Raw genomic sequence first — 16,039 nt, 5'->3', positions numbered from 1 at the left:
AAGGCTTAGAAAAATTGGGTATGACAGGTAACAATACAGAGGAACAGTGAGAAACTGTCCAGCTTTTATCTTCACTGGAAAGTGGGTATATACAAAGTTAAGAAAGAATCCGTCCATTGGAGCTAGTATGGATCAATCCTTTATGAGAATATTGATGATAGGCAATTTAGATGCCTGCCTTTTAAATGATAGAAAACTAGAAAGTTTACACAAAGTACACACACACACAAAATTGTTTCCATTACAGAAAAATTAAGGAAGCTAATGAAATTGAGGTTGTTATCCTGAAACACATGAAGGCTAAAACAATTTAGATGGTATTTTTAAAGAAATTAAATTCTTCAGAAGAATAAAGGGCTCTTAAAAAGAAATGTCCATCTCCTCTGTATTTTCACACAAAGCAATTCAGGAAAAAAATATGAGATTAAATAGAAGGAAGAAAATTCAGTTATACTCTAATAACAACTAAATATTAAAAACAAGACACCAAGAGCCATTGTAGAATCCCTAGCCCCAGAGATGGTTAAAAAGGAAATTAAAAGTAATTTTATTCGAATGATTTAGGCATACACCTGTTTGAGCAAAGGGTGAGTCCAGTGACCTCCAAAAACCTTGCTAAAGCCTATGATTCAATAACCAAGCATTCTGCTAAAGGCTATGTTGTGAGCCCTGAATATAATATACTTTAACTAATTATACTTGTTTCCTCCCCTCAGGATTCTTAAATGACTTTCTCTTCCTCCTGTTGATTTCTCATGTTCATTTATGTTTATAGAAAAAAAAAGAGACCGAATGTAATATAATATTCACTTAGATTTCCTGACTCATGAGCAACATTCAGATGGAAATTAAGACACTTCAGGGATTTGTGATTTTAGGTAGTAGCATTATTGACTTGCTTCTGCAAGCGGGGATTTCTTACCTATTTTAAAATTCACCAGATCTTTGTTCTAAATAACTTTCCCTACAGTGTTCAGAGTTGATTTTTGTTGTTGTTGGTAATGAAACAACATATCTGAGTAGATTTTTTTCAGAAAATTAATGGGTGCTATAATCAAAATGCAGAGATAGAAAAGGTCCCCCAAGTCCTAGGGGCACTACTCCCACTACTAAGCATTGTTACTTTAAAATATCTAGTTTTATTTGGAAAATATTAGCTTTTTTCTGTCTATATTTTTAAGCATTGACTTATAAGTGATGATGGTCATGCCTAGGTTTGTATGGATTTTTAATATCTCACATTATTACTTTTTGGGTCAATTGTTTCATTAATTTGGTTAGCTCAATTGGGCACGGTTTTTTGTTTGTTTGTTTTGTTTTGTTTTTGTTCCTTTAACAGAATATCATTTATTCTTTGATATTTTTCTTTTTTTTTAAAGATTTTATTTACTTATTTGAGAGAGAGAGAAAGAGCGAGAGAGAGCATGATGGGGCTAGTCAGAGGGAGAAGCAGACTCTCCTGCTGAGCAGGGAGCCCGACGTGGGACCCGATCCCGGGACTCCAGGATCATGACCTGAGCCGAAGGCAGTCGCTCAACCAACTGAGCCACCCAGGCGCCCCGTATTCTTTGATATTTTTCAAAGACCGCTGCTGTTTTGAAAAAGTTTTGTAAAGAAGAGGCAGGGTATAAAAGCCGGTGATCTCTTTGAATAAGTGAACGTATTTATTTCCCTCATGCTTTCTTGTTCCAGGTTTCCAGATCAAGCCTTTCACATCACTGCGCTTCCTGTCAGAGCCTTCCGATGCCGTCACCATGCGGGGAGGAAATGTCCTTCTAAACTGCTCTGCTGAGTCTGACCGAGGAGTCCCGGTTATCAAGTGGAAGAAAGATGGTGTCCACCTGGCCTTGGGAATGGATGAAAGGAAGCAGCAACTTCCAAATGGCTCTCTGTTGATACAAAACATATTTCACTCCAGGCACCATAAGCCAGATGAGGGACTTTACCAATGTGAGGCATCTTTAGGAGATTCTGGGTCAATTATTAGTCGGACAGCAAAAGTTGCAGTAGCAGGTAAGTGGATTCTTCCTTTTTCTCCTCCTCCTTTGTCATCTCTTCTTATTCCTTTTTTGGGGATAAGAAAATCATCTTTGCAGAAACACAGTATACATTTTTAAGATAAGGAACAATGTAAAAAAGATGTATGCGTATTCCCTCATGGTTTTGACTTACTTTCTCTTTAATTGCTTGGAAAACAGAAGGATCTCAACAACTAACATAGCATTATGAGATTTTTAGAAACAAAGACTATGTCAGGTTGTTATACTACCAGTGTCTGGGGGGAGGACTTTTCATTAGTTGAAAAATATTAGAAAAAAATTATTTCCTCATTAATTCCATTTTGCAGAATCACTAATGCTGAAATTTTGCAGAGCTTTCTTTTTTCTTTCTTTCTTTTTGTGCCTTCAGAGCAGTGAATTTTAATTATAATGGCTTGAACTGCAATATATAGATTTCCAAATGAGAAATAAAAATTTGCTATTAAACCAAGAGGGCAGCCATTTGATATGGGTTTCTTTTCCCAGGTCCTGTTTCATCTAAAATCTAGCATACTGATAAGAATTAAGACTCATTTTCAGCAATAACATGTGCTAGGACAATTGGACAGGACCACCACTCCAGCACACATTCTTCTACCAGGGTGTGAGGAAGTTAAAATCTGCAAGAGATGTTCTTGTCAGGTGACAGCATAAAAAATTAGATTTTATTGATATGCACTTACTCCAGAAATCCAGTTTTGTGCCACAAAAGAGTATCACAAACCAGACTGTGCCTGAGCAAAGATGTCTTAGGGGGCCGGGTCCTCACCTAGAGATAAGTGGCCAACCATCCTGCTTGAACCGGGACTGAGCTGGTTTTAGCATTTGAAAATACCATGCCCTAAGAACCAAGCCCTCAGTCTCAAGTAAAACTAGAATGGTTGGTCAGCCCACCTGGTGGTATCCTGCCTGCTTTAGCAATGACAGGCCGAAGCACGGTTGCAGAAAGTCCTCTTTACTCAGCAAAAACGTGAGGTGGCATTCTGATCATGCAAACCAAGGCTATCAGCCCCCTGGGTCCTTTGAGTGATGGATGTCTGGAATTTGACTGATGAGCATAAAGTGTAGAGAGGACTGAAAGTCTATGTTAATTATGATTGATTAAAAGGAACAAGTAGAATAAGCCCTGAGGATTAAGGTAAAATCTGCTTTCCCAGAATATTCCAAGGGAAGTGGAAAGGGTGCTAAGGTAGTTCTGACAATTTGAATGAGCTAGGCTGGCATTTTGACACCCGATTCTAAAAGGCAGATGCAATATGTGCTGTGAATGAAAATGACCGGATGCATTGTGGTTTCAGTTTCCCTGCAATCTAGATTCACTTTTACGTGCTCTGTTTCAATGGTGAAATGAAGAATGATCCCTTACCTGTGAGATATTAAAACAAAGTGGCTTCAACTTTCCTATTCTGTAGAAGGATGGGTGGGCCGGTTCAGTCACTGAGTTACAGTCTAATATTAGATAGTATCATTTCAAGGCAATAAGGCTGTTCACAGCATTTTAAACACTTACCATGCTGTTTGGCAACACAGCATATACATCAATGTTATGTCTGTCGAGGTTAAGATTGCCAAACCACTGGAATGCACAAGGGGCATATATCTTCCTTGTAATAAAGACCATGGGCCTGATTTAATCTCATTTTTAAAGCATTAGCAGTCAATAAACCAGTCACCTCTAAAAGGGAACAGTCAGCTTTGCTTGAGTGAAAAAACAAAACCAAAAAACCCCCCAAAAAACCTGTTTTGTACCCTCAGGTGTGGTGTAGAGTCCATTTATTTTTTTATTTTTTTATTTTTATTTTTTTTTAAAGACTTATTTATTTGACAGAGAGAAACACAGCGAGAGAGGGAACACAAGCAGAGGAAGTGGGAGAGGGAGAAGCAGGCTTCCCGCCGAACAGGGAGCCCAATGTGGGGCTCGATCCCAGGACCCAAAGGCAGACGCTTAACGACTGAGCCACCCAGGAGCCCCTGTAGAGTCCATTTAAAATAATAATGCCTCTCTTCCATTTTTGCTTTCTCAAAGTGTCTTTTGAGAAAAAGAAATGTGGCAAATGAAATCTGTCTTTAATCAATCAGAGCATTTCATGCCGTGATCTTGCCATGCACCATTCATCCTGTTTTCTAGGAACTTCTCACATACTCTTCAAACTCTTAAACCGAAGTGCACACTCAGCTGAAGCAGGAGGGGGAGTAGGAAAGATAAACCAAGGGCTACCATCCCATCCAACATCTTATTAAAAGTTTCCGTATAGCGCGCCTGTGTGACTCGGTTGGTTGAGCTTCCAACTCTTGATTTCGGCTCAGGTCATGATCTCAGGGTTGTGAGATGGAGCCCCCAGTGCTGGACATGGAGGCTGCTTGAGATTCTCTTTTCATCTGTCCCTCTGCCCCTCCCCTCTTCTCTCCCTTTCTCTAAAAAAAAAAAAAAAAAAAAAAAAAAATCTCAGCGTAACAAGCTACTGACTCTTGGCATTCCTGGTAATTACGAGTCTATCAGTAAGGGCTGTTATTCCATTTGAAAGCAGCGTGGCCTGTACTGGCTGAAACTTGGGAATTTTATCTGTATCCAGTTAGCTCTAGTCTAAAATGGTGCAATATTTCTCTGCCATGGATATTTCTGTTTAGCCTTCTAGATTGAGACTTTTAAAGAGAGAAGCAGAGCCGAACTTTATCTGCAAAGCTTCTCCTTCCCTTCTCCTCTCTATACGTGTCAGAGTGTTGGGCACGTTTAGTAGTTATTCATTAGATATTTGTTTTGCCAGTGAATGCATGGAGCTTTATGCAATATATGGAGTGGTTTCCATTGTCAGGGAGTAAGAATTTCTGTCCCTTTCAAGGGTCCATCTAGCTGGACTAAGAATCAAATTGACATAAAACAGATTAACAGGAGAAAATAGAATTTAATAGCATGCATACAGGGAATCCACACAGACATGGGAATTCCAAAGACACTCAGACAAAATGAGGTATATATGTCATTCTGAACTAAGGAGTTAGGGGTAGGGGTCTGGGATTTCAGAGGAAAGGAATGCACTTCACAGGGCAATAAGAAGGAGAATAGAAGTTTGGTAATTAGAGGTTTGTCCTGCCATATGCGTGGCAGAAATTTTCAAATAAAATTTATTTCCACTAATAACCCTTGTTCTGGGAAAGACCTCCAACTGAGATTACTCTGTATAATTAAGGGAGGGGCAAAAGTTTCTCTTGAGCCCATAGGGTCTCTTTTGCTTTCTGCTCAGAATAATCTTCATGCCAAAGTGGTCCATGTTGGGGCAGCTTGCCCTTGGCTTCTACACTGTCAATGTCATTTTTGTTTTCCTCCTCCTCGACTTCTCTCTCTCTCTCTCTCTTTCTTTCTTTTGTTTTTGTACTCAATGAGATTAAACTTACCTACTTGATGGACAGAGTTGGAATAATTTTATTTATATTTCAGTAGTTGATAAATTATTGGAATAATTTGATTTATATCTCAGTAGTCTATAAATTACTGAACTATTGAGGACTTTGGAAGCAGAAGGTGGACTGGACTGGAATATCCATATGCTACTTAAAAAAATAAAAAAGGCATGTGCCAATTCCTCATTCCTTTTGATACCCATAACATCAAGATGAGCTTGCATCTGGCCAAGCACATTTTTCCTACTCCAGATGTTGCCAGCTGTCTGAGCCTCTGGATTCTCTTCTGTAAAATTGACATAATAACCTACCTCCTAAGGCTGTGCTGGCTTTTAAGTAACATTTAGCATGTAAAGCCCTGGTACAGAGTAGATTCTTATTCAATGGCAGCAGTAAGAGTACAAATAGACCTAAAAATGGGTATTATGATGTTATTACAATTAGTATTATTAGGAAATGACAACTTTGAATATTCCTTGTGATGATACAGAACATTTTTGGAGGGGTTGGGAGAGAAAGAAATATAGGCTACAAATCCTGAGCTATAAATATTGTCATCTTGGATCAGATAACTGCTTTTGCAATCTACAAGCACAAACTGGCAAGCCTGAATTGAGTTTTTAAAAAGTTGAATCTATGCAGTTTGTTGGCAAGCTGTGCCAAAATTTGTTTGATTACAAGATTCATTTTTCACAACTTGATCTAGTGTTCTGTCCATGAAGCCAATATAATTTGTACTGGTCAGACCAGGAGTTCTAGATCATGCAACAGCTGTTATCATTTCAAAAAAAGATGCCAGGCAATCTTCTCCACGGAGCCTCCTTAATGTCCTTCCAACTGAAAAAGATTCACTGAAGCTAAGTTCACTGGAGTTAGTTGGTCTAGACAGAGAGTTTATCATACCTCCCTCTCCCCTGGGGGACAAGGGAGTCAATGCCAGTGTGGAAGAAAATCATATCACTGCAGAGCTCCTCTGAATAATCATGAAAGTACCATCTTGTTTATTTTCCCTGACACCACCACCGCCCATCCGCCACCCAACTCACCCACCCAACCACCCAGCTCCTTTGCCCACCCACTACCCCTGCAGGGCTATGTGGGTCACAGTTGGAACCTAAGTGCTACGGCTCCTTGTATTTACTCTCTTGGGGATGTAGTGGGATCCACTGCTCCTCCTCCTCAGGTAAAGGGACGCTGATTGCAGGATACATCATAGAGCATTTGCATCTAGGTAGATTCTTCTTTTGTTAATTTTTAAGCATTTACATTTTGACTATTAAAACTGCTGACTTTTGTATAATATTTTCCTCTTTGTACAGTATATTCATATGCATTAGCTCATAATGCTCAAAAAGGCTCTGTGATACAGATACCCAAATTGATGGAGAATAAACCGAAAAAAAAAGGTAGTGACTATCTACAGGCAGAAACTAGAACCTACATTGTCTAACTCTGGCACATACTTATTCCCTTATCACTTTGCTTCTCAATCTGAGGACTATATATAAGGACACTGTGAATAGTTTCTTACCTAGTCACTTATTTTTAACCAATAAAACTCTCCAAAATATAAACTAAGGGAAAGTAATAGTCATTGTCATAATAATAATAATACAATAATAATAGGTTTTATTTATCCATTTAGTCCCTTGAAAATATCAACTCCCTGTGGGAAAACACTGTGATTTGGTTGTTTTCTTCTAAAATGAGAGATTTTGCCACCATAGCTATACATTAAATGATGACACATGATAAATCTCTCCTAAAGTATAGAGAACATGTAACTTTAAAAATAAGCTTATATGTACTCTTTATAGGGCCAGGATTTTTCTTATCTTTTAATCTCTGTAAGTGGTTTTATAATTCAGGCTCAGTTTGCATTTTTTTTCTTTCTGTTCCTTGAAAATCAAGGAAATAAAAGGCCAACTAAATTGCCTTTACTTGAATTGTTATTTCATTCAGGAGCATATTTTTTTTTCTTCCCTATTACAATAGATGTTTCAAGATGCAAATTGTCACACACTGCTTTTAAATAACACAGGCATTATAATTAAAATTCCCCTGTGTTAAAAAAAAAAATAATTAGTTACTTGAGGAGTTGTTGCAGTGAATTCCCTTCCAGAATGCCTCCCATTTAAATGAGTTATGAAATAATTAGTGAAAGCATATTATCGTGAGAGAAGCTAGAATCACCTCAGCTGAATGGAGCATTTTGTGAAATGATAATCTGACCTTTATGTTTTTACTTAAAAGGAAACAGAAAAAGGAGCTTGTCTTAAGAGAAGGGAGAATAAACTACATTGCCTCAGGTCACTCAAATGTTATATAAAGGTAACAGCAAGAAAAATGCTCATATTCCTTTTCTCTACAGGAACAAATATAAGAATCTTGCCTAGAAGGTCAAGTTCATCTGGTCAAGCAGTTTGGAAAATATATCCCAAGGCCTTTGAATACTCTCAAAATTCTATTTTGGGAAGGTGCAGTTACAGAGCAAAGCTTTTTTATTTTAAACCAATAGGGATAGTATTTATTTTCAAACAATAAGTAGTAAAATAAATTGTTCAGACTCCATAATTTTTAATGGTCTTAATTATCTCCAGTTAGCTAAATGTTCCTATTGTTTTGTGGTTAAAACATGAGAGAGAGAAAAAATATGTATATATATGAAGGAAATGTGGTGTTATAAGTAATTGTTGTACGCATGCTAATCTTACAATTTTCTTTTAATTTTATTGCTAAATAAAACTGGGATAATCACCAGCATTGCCCCAATGCCTCCTTACCCGCATCCTCCCACACCCTCTGCTTAAATAATTGCATTTTAAAGAATAGGTTTTTAGTTGCCTCCTTCCTAAGTCAATTAACTCTGCAATAAAATTAAAATAGAAATATATTCCTGAAAAATATGCACAGTAGAAAGACATCTTCTACATTATAAAAATTACAAAAGAGAACTTGACAGGGCTTTTTATAGTAGAAACATCAACAAAATAAATTTTTAAAATCTTCCTTTCATTTCCTTTTCTTTGTTATGAATTCTAATTCATGTGACAATGGAAATAGCTAATTATTCATTCTAAAAATCATTATCTTAAGAGCACTGTTTTGTTTTGTGTTTTAATTCAAACCTTAAGCTAGCTACAGTGTGATTCTTGCTGGTTCTATAATAAAAATGAAGGAGTAATATTTAAAATAACTCAGTGATAGTAACAGAAAACTCTTTTGCATTCTAGAAGACCCCTTTGAAATACAAAAGCTTGATTTTTTTTTTTTTTGATAAATGTCAGGCCTAACAAAGACTTAAATCAGAGTAAGTAGATAGCTCAGGTGGCATCATAATAAATCTCTGATGAAATTATGACTGATAATAAATTTAATAAAGCACTTTTACTTTTATGAACCTATCACTGGTTCTGGTTTTTTTCCTATTATATTTTTATGTCCATGGTAAAATGTATTATTTAAATGAAATGTTACATAAAGACCTTTGAATTGAGATATTTATATTAGATACAAAGTTTTTCTACAAAGTAAGGAAAACTTTAAACTTAGGGGATATTCTAGAACTATGTTAGTTAAAAGAAATCATAGAAAATTTTAGTGTATGTAGTCCCTAAATCATTTTAAACTTTTCCTGTTAGAATGTAGATGAAAGTACTGTTAGTGAAAGCCCTTACTGATCTCCCTTTAGGAAATTATTGTTTTTTTAATAGTCTAATCTTATACTTAGAATCTATACATATTCTGTAATAAGCAGTCTAACCCATTGGCCATTACTCCCATAATTGTTAAAAAGCCCATTATTCAGTAGCTGTGAGAATTAGAATAAATCAGAAAAGTTGATTTCTAGCGAATAGGGAGCCATTGGGATACATGAAGGAGCCTTGTATTCTTGATGCAGCAAATAACTTGTTTTGGACCTTGAATCCTGAGTTTAGCATAAAACAACAACAACAAAACAACAATGATGGATATTTTTGATAGCAAGTAAATAAGCAGGGTAGGTCCCAAATCTACACAGTAGAATAAATGCTGGGAATAAACACACACACACACACACTTACATAATAAATAATGTAATATAGTATTAATATATTTAAAACTGCTCCTCCCACTGCTATAGTTGAAAATTCTTTAGAGGCTTTTTTTTGAGGCTTTCTATTAAAAGACAAAAGCTATTGCCTTAACCCCAGAGCTTAGTGTTTTCCACTGAAAGGCAGGTTGGAAACCCTCTCAAAGCATCTGAAAAGCTGCTTTTGTTCACACAATTCATTTCAGGTTCTTAACTGGGGCTTGTCTCTAAATGCCTCTCAGGTATGGATATAACTGCTTTCACTGGACCATATAGAGCTCTGGGGCTGTAATACTGTAATTGGTAATAAGAAATATATATATGGCCGGGCGCCTGGGTGGCTCCGTTGGTTAAGCGACTGCCTTCAGCTCAGGTCATGATCCTGGAGTCCTGGGATCGAGTCCCGCATCGGGCTCCCTGCTCGGCGGGGAGTCTGCTTCTCCCTCTGACCCTCCCCCCTCTCATGCTCTCTCTATCTCATTCTCTCTCAAATGTATAAATAAAATCTTTAAAAAAAAAAAGAAATATATATATGGCCTTCATCCTGTTTCTGACACTGAGCTCCTAAAACCCTGGGTACTTCCTTAGTCCTAAGAACTATTAAGGTCTTTTTATATGTTAATGAGGTTGACTATGGGATCCCACTCAAGGATGGGACCTGGTTAGCGGGAGAAACAACCAAGTGATTAGAGGGTTGACTTTCAATCCCACCCCCTTGATCTCCTAGGAGGGGAGAGGGGCTGGAGGTTCAGTCAATAGCTAATGGTCAGTGATTTAGTCAGTCATGCCTATATATTGAAGCCTCCATAAAAATCCAAAGAAGGTTCCAAGAGTTTCCCAGTTGGTAAACATGTAAAGGTGCTGAGAGAATGGCGCCTGGGATGGGCATGGAGGCTCTGCCCCCTTGCCCCACACTTGGTCCTGTATCTCCTCCTTCTGGTTGTCCCTGAGTTATACCCTTTGATGATAAGCCAGTGATCTAGTAAGTAAAATATTTCTCTGAGTTCTGTGAGCTGCTCCAATGAATTAATCTAACTGGAGGAGGAGGTGGTTGGAACTTCCAAGCTGTAGCCAGTGGGTCAGAAGCACAGATGAAAACCTGGGTTTATGACTAACTAGCCTCTGAAGTGGGGAGTGGGGGGGGCAGTAGGACTGAACCCCTAACCTGTGGAATCTGATCTGTCCCCAGGCAGATAGATGTCAGAATTGAGTTGAATTGTAAGAACACCCAGTTGATGTCCAGAGAATTGTTGGTGCTGCAGAAAAACCTCTATGCATTGGAATTGGGTTCAGGAACCCAAAGTAAGGACTTTAATTTCCTTAAGGCAGTGAAGCCTGGGGGTAGTATGACTAATTGAGAATCTAGTAAGCAGGGGTCAGAGTAATTGCATGTAAGTAGTTCCATAAATATCGGTGCTGGGGGGAGGATATATATGTGAGAGAGAGAGAATCTATATTGTATTGTCTGCATGTTTTCCATTATGATCTTTAAACAATATATTGTCTATATTCCAACCTAGGTTGTCCAGAGATATTTAGACATAAATACACACCCTAGAGACAATATGCATACACTCACACACCTTTCCATTTAGATGGCTCTTCCTATCTACCCTCTATGTCTTAAATCCATTGATGAACACCATAGTCATAAAACTTACTGTTTGATTTATAGCCCCTCTACTTTTGTTGTTCTATTATGCACATTGTTAAAAATTGTATTTTACCCAAAAAAAAATCATTTTCATTGTAACCCTAAAGCTCTACCACCCTTAAAAAGGGCTGCTCATGAGACTTCATTTGCTGAAATTTCACTTGGAGCATTTCACCAACTAGGAGTCTATTTAAGAAAGTGTGTTAAAGATTAATAAAGCCTATATATAATTTCAACACTATGTTTCAATGCTGGCTGATTTTATTGGATTGGATTTTTGTGGCCCCTGTTGCAAGGAGAATTCATCTCCAAAGGCTGGAACATGGCATAAAAAATTAGTATTCCTTTGATGCAAGCATTGCTTCCAGGGGCATTCTTGGGGTCCCATAGGGCATTGGGTACTTCATGAGCAAGCATCGCAGCTATTTCTCTAAGGTTTTTTCAGTTGAGTCTCAGCCCTGGAGGTTTATATATATATATATATATTTATATATAATATAAAATATATATATATGTCTCTTTAAAACTCTTAGCACCAATGCTGTGGGATCAGCACATCTTCCTGAGTAATCAGAGTTAATGAAATAATGACTACTCTACAAAGTACGTAGGTAATATTCAAGGTTTTGACTTTATTCTTTCATGATATTGAAACATAACACCTCTTTTTTTTTTTTTTTTTAAAGATTTTATTTATTTATTCGACACAGAGAGACACAGCGAGAGAGGGAACACAAGCAGGGGGAGTGGGAGAGGGAGAAGCAGGCTTCCCGCGGAGCAGGGAGCCCGATGCGGGGCTGGATCCCAGGACCCTGGGATCATGACCTGAGCCGAAGGCAGGCGCCCAATGACTGAGCCACCCAGGCGCCCGAAACATAACACCTCTTAATTCTCACTTATCCAAAGTCTGCAGTAAAGTCTGCCATAGCTTTGTAGAGCTTTCTGTGGACTAGCAAATGTTGGGACTCTTCCTCCTCCCTCTGAGAACGCACGTGAACTGCCAATTGGCAGGTTACCCCAGTTGGTGTTTAACACATCATGAAAGTAAATGGTCATGACAGATATCAAAATATTGCTAGAGTTAAGAGATTCATGTTGGTAATCTGACTTGGATTAATAGCTACGTTTTTATACGAGTCTTGATTATTTATAACTGACTTAGAAAATTATCCCTCATTTTTTTTTTTTTTATTTGAGAGAGAGAGAATGAGAGACAGAGAGCATGAGAGGGAGGAGGGTCAGAGGGAGAAGCAGACTCCCCGCTGAGCAGGGAGCCCGATGCGGGACTCGATCCCAGGACTCCAGGATCATGACCTGAGCCGAAGGCAGTCGCTCAACCAACTGAGCCACCCAGGCGCCCCCCCTCATTTTTTTTTTGAAGTTTATTCATGTATTTAAGTAATCCCTACACTCAATGTGGGGCTCAAACTCACAACCCCAAGATCAAGAGCCACATGCTCTCCGGACTGAGCCAGCCAGGTGCCCCCATCCCTCATTATGATGCTTGTTGTCTGCTTGTGTTCGAAAATGCAGGCAGTCATCCTATTTTGCCAGAGGATTTAAATATGTTTTCTCCAATGCTAGGCTATCCTTTCCTTTCTCCCCCTGGATTTGTGTAAATATCTGCAGTACAAATGTTTCTTTTCTTTCTTTCTTTTTTTTAAAGGGCTTTTGAAAGGCTCTTAGAAGATATTTTAATGATCAGCATTATTTATGTTGCCTGAGCAGCTATGTAAATAATTCCATCCCTTTCTCCACCAGCACTCTTACAACTTAACATACCTTCAGAAAATGTGAATGCAATTATCAGGCAATGTTGCCCCAATAAGCGTGTCAGTGCTTTGGAAAGGAAATGTGGGGTGTAAAGCTGAGCCGGGCCAGTGACAATAAAAGGGATGTTTATAAATGAAATAGCATTACAAATGGCACCACACTTTGGAGGAGGGAAGCAATTTGGTGAAGTGAAAGATGTTAAATGTTTTAATTTTCTTCTATGCCATTAAAATCTTGTAAAACAAGGTGACATATTAAATTTTCTATACTACAGTGGCTACAAGAGCCTGTCCACGTTTTCATTATAAACTCCATTTTCGGAGCTTTATGTAACTCGGCTTTAAGAATTCACTCTGGCCTGACATTTGGAGTGCAAGGTCTTACCTGGGGGACATGTGTTTCACATGTTTGAGAAATTATGAGTTTATCCATTTTTCAGTTTATAATGAGTAACCTTTTCATATTTTTTTGCTCGGCTGCTGTGCCTCAGAAATTAGAGGCAGAAAGCAGGTTTACATGTGGTAGGTCACCAATGGGGGGAAAAAACTACAAATGTGGTCAGCACAGGTGAAGGCTGCCAGTTTGCATCACGAAGACGCCCAGTCATACTGGCCACTCTGCCTGTCCTACAGAAAGCAGAGAGCTCCGCTCCACTGCCCTCAACAGTTTAGACTAACATGCTACCCAGGAGGTCTGCTGTGCCACCTCTCTGCAGGGGAAACCCCAACTGATTGGAGAATCCTTAGTCCCTGGTCTGTTTATTTCCACATTCGTATTATTTCGTGGGTGGCATAAGACCTTTTCCCTAAAGCTTTACTTTATTTTTTTGAATTTCGGTGTGGTTTGTTGTTAAATCTTCTTGGCGGTTGTGTTTTTTGTTTGATTGTTTCCCCCTCTGCCATATTTAGCACTCAGTAGGTACTTAGTCTATATTATTTAATTCTTTAATAATATAGGCACCCTTTGTATACTCAGAATGTCTACAGTTAAACCTTTGAAAGAACGACTTTTGGGGAAGGAAAGACCAAGGAGGCAACAGAAGAAAAATCTGCATGTTACCATTTGGAATGGAGCTTTGAAATGTCGTGAGGACTTACTGCTGGTATGGCTTACATAAAAGAACAAACCATAAGCTCCCTTCTAGAAGAGGGTAGAGTATCTTCAATAAAAGGTGTGGTATTGGGGCGCCTGGGTGGCTCAGCGGGTTAAGCGTCTGCCTTCAGCTCAAGTCATGATCTCAGGGTCCTGGGATTGAGCCTCTCATCGGGCTCCCTGCTCAGCGGGGTGTCTGCTTCTCCCTCTCCCCGTGCCCCTCCCCCTGCTTGTGCTCTCTCTGTCTCTGTCAAATAAAAAAAAAAAATCTTAACAACAACAACAAAATAAATACAAGGTACGGTATCAAGTCTCCACTCATAGATTGAATTTCAGGAGAATTCCGGAAATCACCACTTTTGGGTATGTATTCAACATGATTTCACTCCCACCTAATTGTATTGTATTTTTATACAGCTGCCAAATTCATGTTAAAATGTGAGAAGCACCCAGTGTATAATCCCAACACTTACTTTTATGGTGTAAGGACCAACTTTGTGACACTTACCTAAAAGACAACAACATAATTTATGTCCCTCCCAACCACCCTGCATGCCATATCCCTTAGGAGGAGACTGAGGGACAGTTTAAATAATTCATCCCACAGCTAAGGAACATGCAAAGCAAGTTTGAAACCCAGGTCTTTTAGACCTCAAAATCACATTCTTTGCTCTAAGCCATCATGCTTTTTCTTAATGTGTACAAGGACATCTGTTTTTATTTGCACTTTTCTATCAGAATCAAGCTACGCCTAGCCCATAAGTGGCTGACATTTTCCAATGAAATGTGTTAGGAGATGCGGGCTAGACTCCAAATTAAAAAAAAAAAAAAAGTGGGGAGGGGGGGCAAGGACTAAAGGACTCGAAGTAGTTTAAACCAGGAATCTGATTTCCTTTTCCATTTCTCTTGCCTCATTATCCTCTTTCTTCCCTCTTCCTGTAAGCCCCACTGCAGTGAATGATACCCCATCCATTGAGTTGTCCAAGACAGAAACCTGGGCAATTTACTTTTTCTCTCTGCCATCTACTTAAAACATTCTTATCAAATAGCGAGCCATGTCTAGTCTTTCTAAGAAACATTTTTTCCCCTTTTAAATAGACTTACTTTTTTAGAGCACTGTGAAGTTCACAGCAAAATTGAATAGAAGATACAGAGAGTTCCCATATATCCTATCTCCCCACACACGCACAACTTCTCCCATTACTAACATTCCACATTGGAGTGGTACATTTATTCCAATTGATGAGACTACACCGAACATATCAATATCACTCAAAGTCCATAGTTTACTTAAGGGTTCACTCTTGGTGTTGTGTATTCTATTGGTTTTGACAAATATATAATGAAATATATAACTACTGGCAACCACTGATCTTTTTTTACTGTCTTAATTTTGCTTTTTTCAGAATGTCATATGGTTGGAATCATATAGCATGCAGCCTTTTCGGATTGTCTTCTTTTACTGAGTAATATCCATTTAACATTCCTCCATGTCTTTTCATGGCTTAATAGCTCCTTTCTTTTTAGTGCTGAATGATATTCCATTGTCTGGATGTACCATGGTTCATTTATCCCTTCACCTACCAAAGGACATCTTGGTTGCTTCTAAGTTTTAGCAAATATGGATAAAGCTGCTATAAACATTCACAGGTTTTGTGTGGACATGAATTTCAATTCATTTAGGTAAATACCAAGGAATGGGATTGCTAGATTGTACAGTAAAAGTATGTTTAGTTTTATAAGGAACTGGCAAAACGTCTTCCAAAGTAGCTGTACCATTTTGCATTCCCACCAGCAGTGACTGTGAGTTCCTGTTGCTCCACATCCTCACTATTATTTGGTGTCTTCAGTGTTCTGGATTTTGGCATTCTGTTAGGTGTGTAATGGTATCTTGTTTTAATTTGCATTTTCCCGATGACAGAGGACATGGGGCATTTTTCATATGCTTATTTGCCATCTGCATATCTTCTTTGGGAAAGTGTCTGTTCAGCCCTTTTGCTCATTTTTTGA

General features: G+C 38.4%; 1 protein-coding gene across 1 annotated transcript in view; it reads left to right on the top strand.

Annotated features, from left to right (window-relative positions):
* The window catches only part of DCC (DCC netrin 1 receptor), a 1,045,570-nt gene that overhangs the window by 373,210 nt on the left and 656,321 nt on the right, over positions 1 to 16,039 (top strand). The window contains exon 2 of the mRNA XM_081802524.1: positions 1,693 to 2,103. Coding sequence (XP_081658650.1) covers positions 1,693 to 2,103 — 411 coding nt within the window. The remainder of the gene's footprint in view (positions 1 to 1,692; positions 2,104 to 16,039) is intronic.

This window comes from Leptonychotes weddellii, chromosome 13 (assembly GCF_054177405.1).
Source record: "Leptonychotes weddellii isolate Sample4059 chromosome 13, ASM5417740v2, whole genome shotgun sequence".
NCBI lineage: Eukaryota > Metazoa > Chordata > Mammalia > Carnivora > Phocidae > Leptonychotes > Leptonychotes weddellii.
This window is presented reverse-complemented; position numbering and strand designations above follow the sequence as displayed.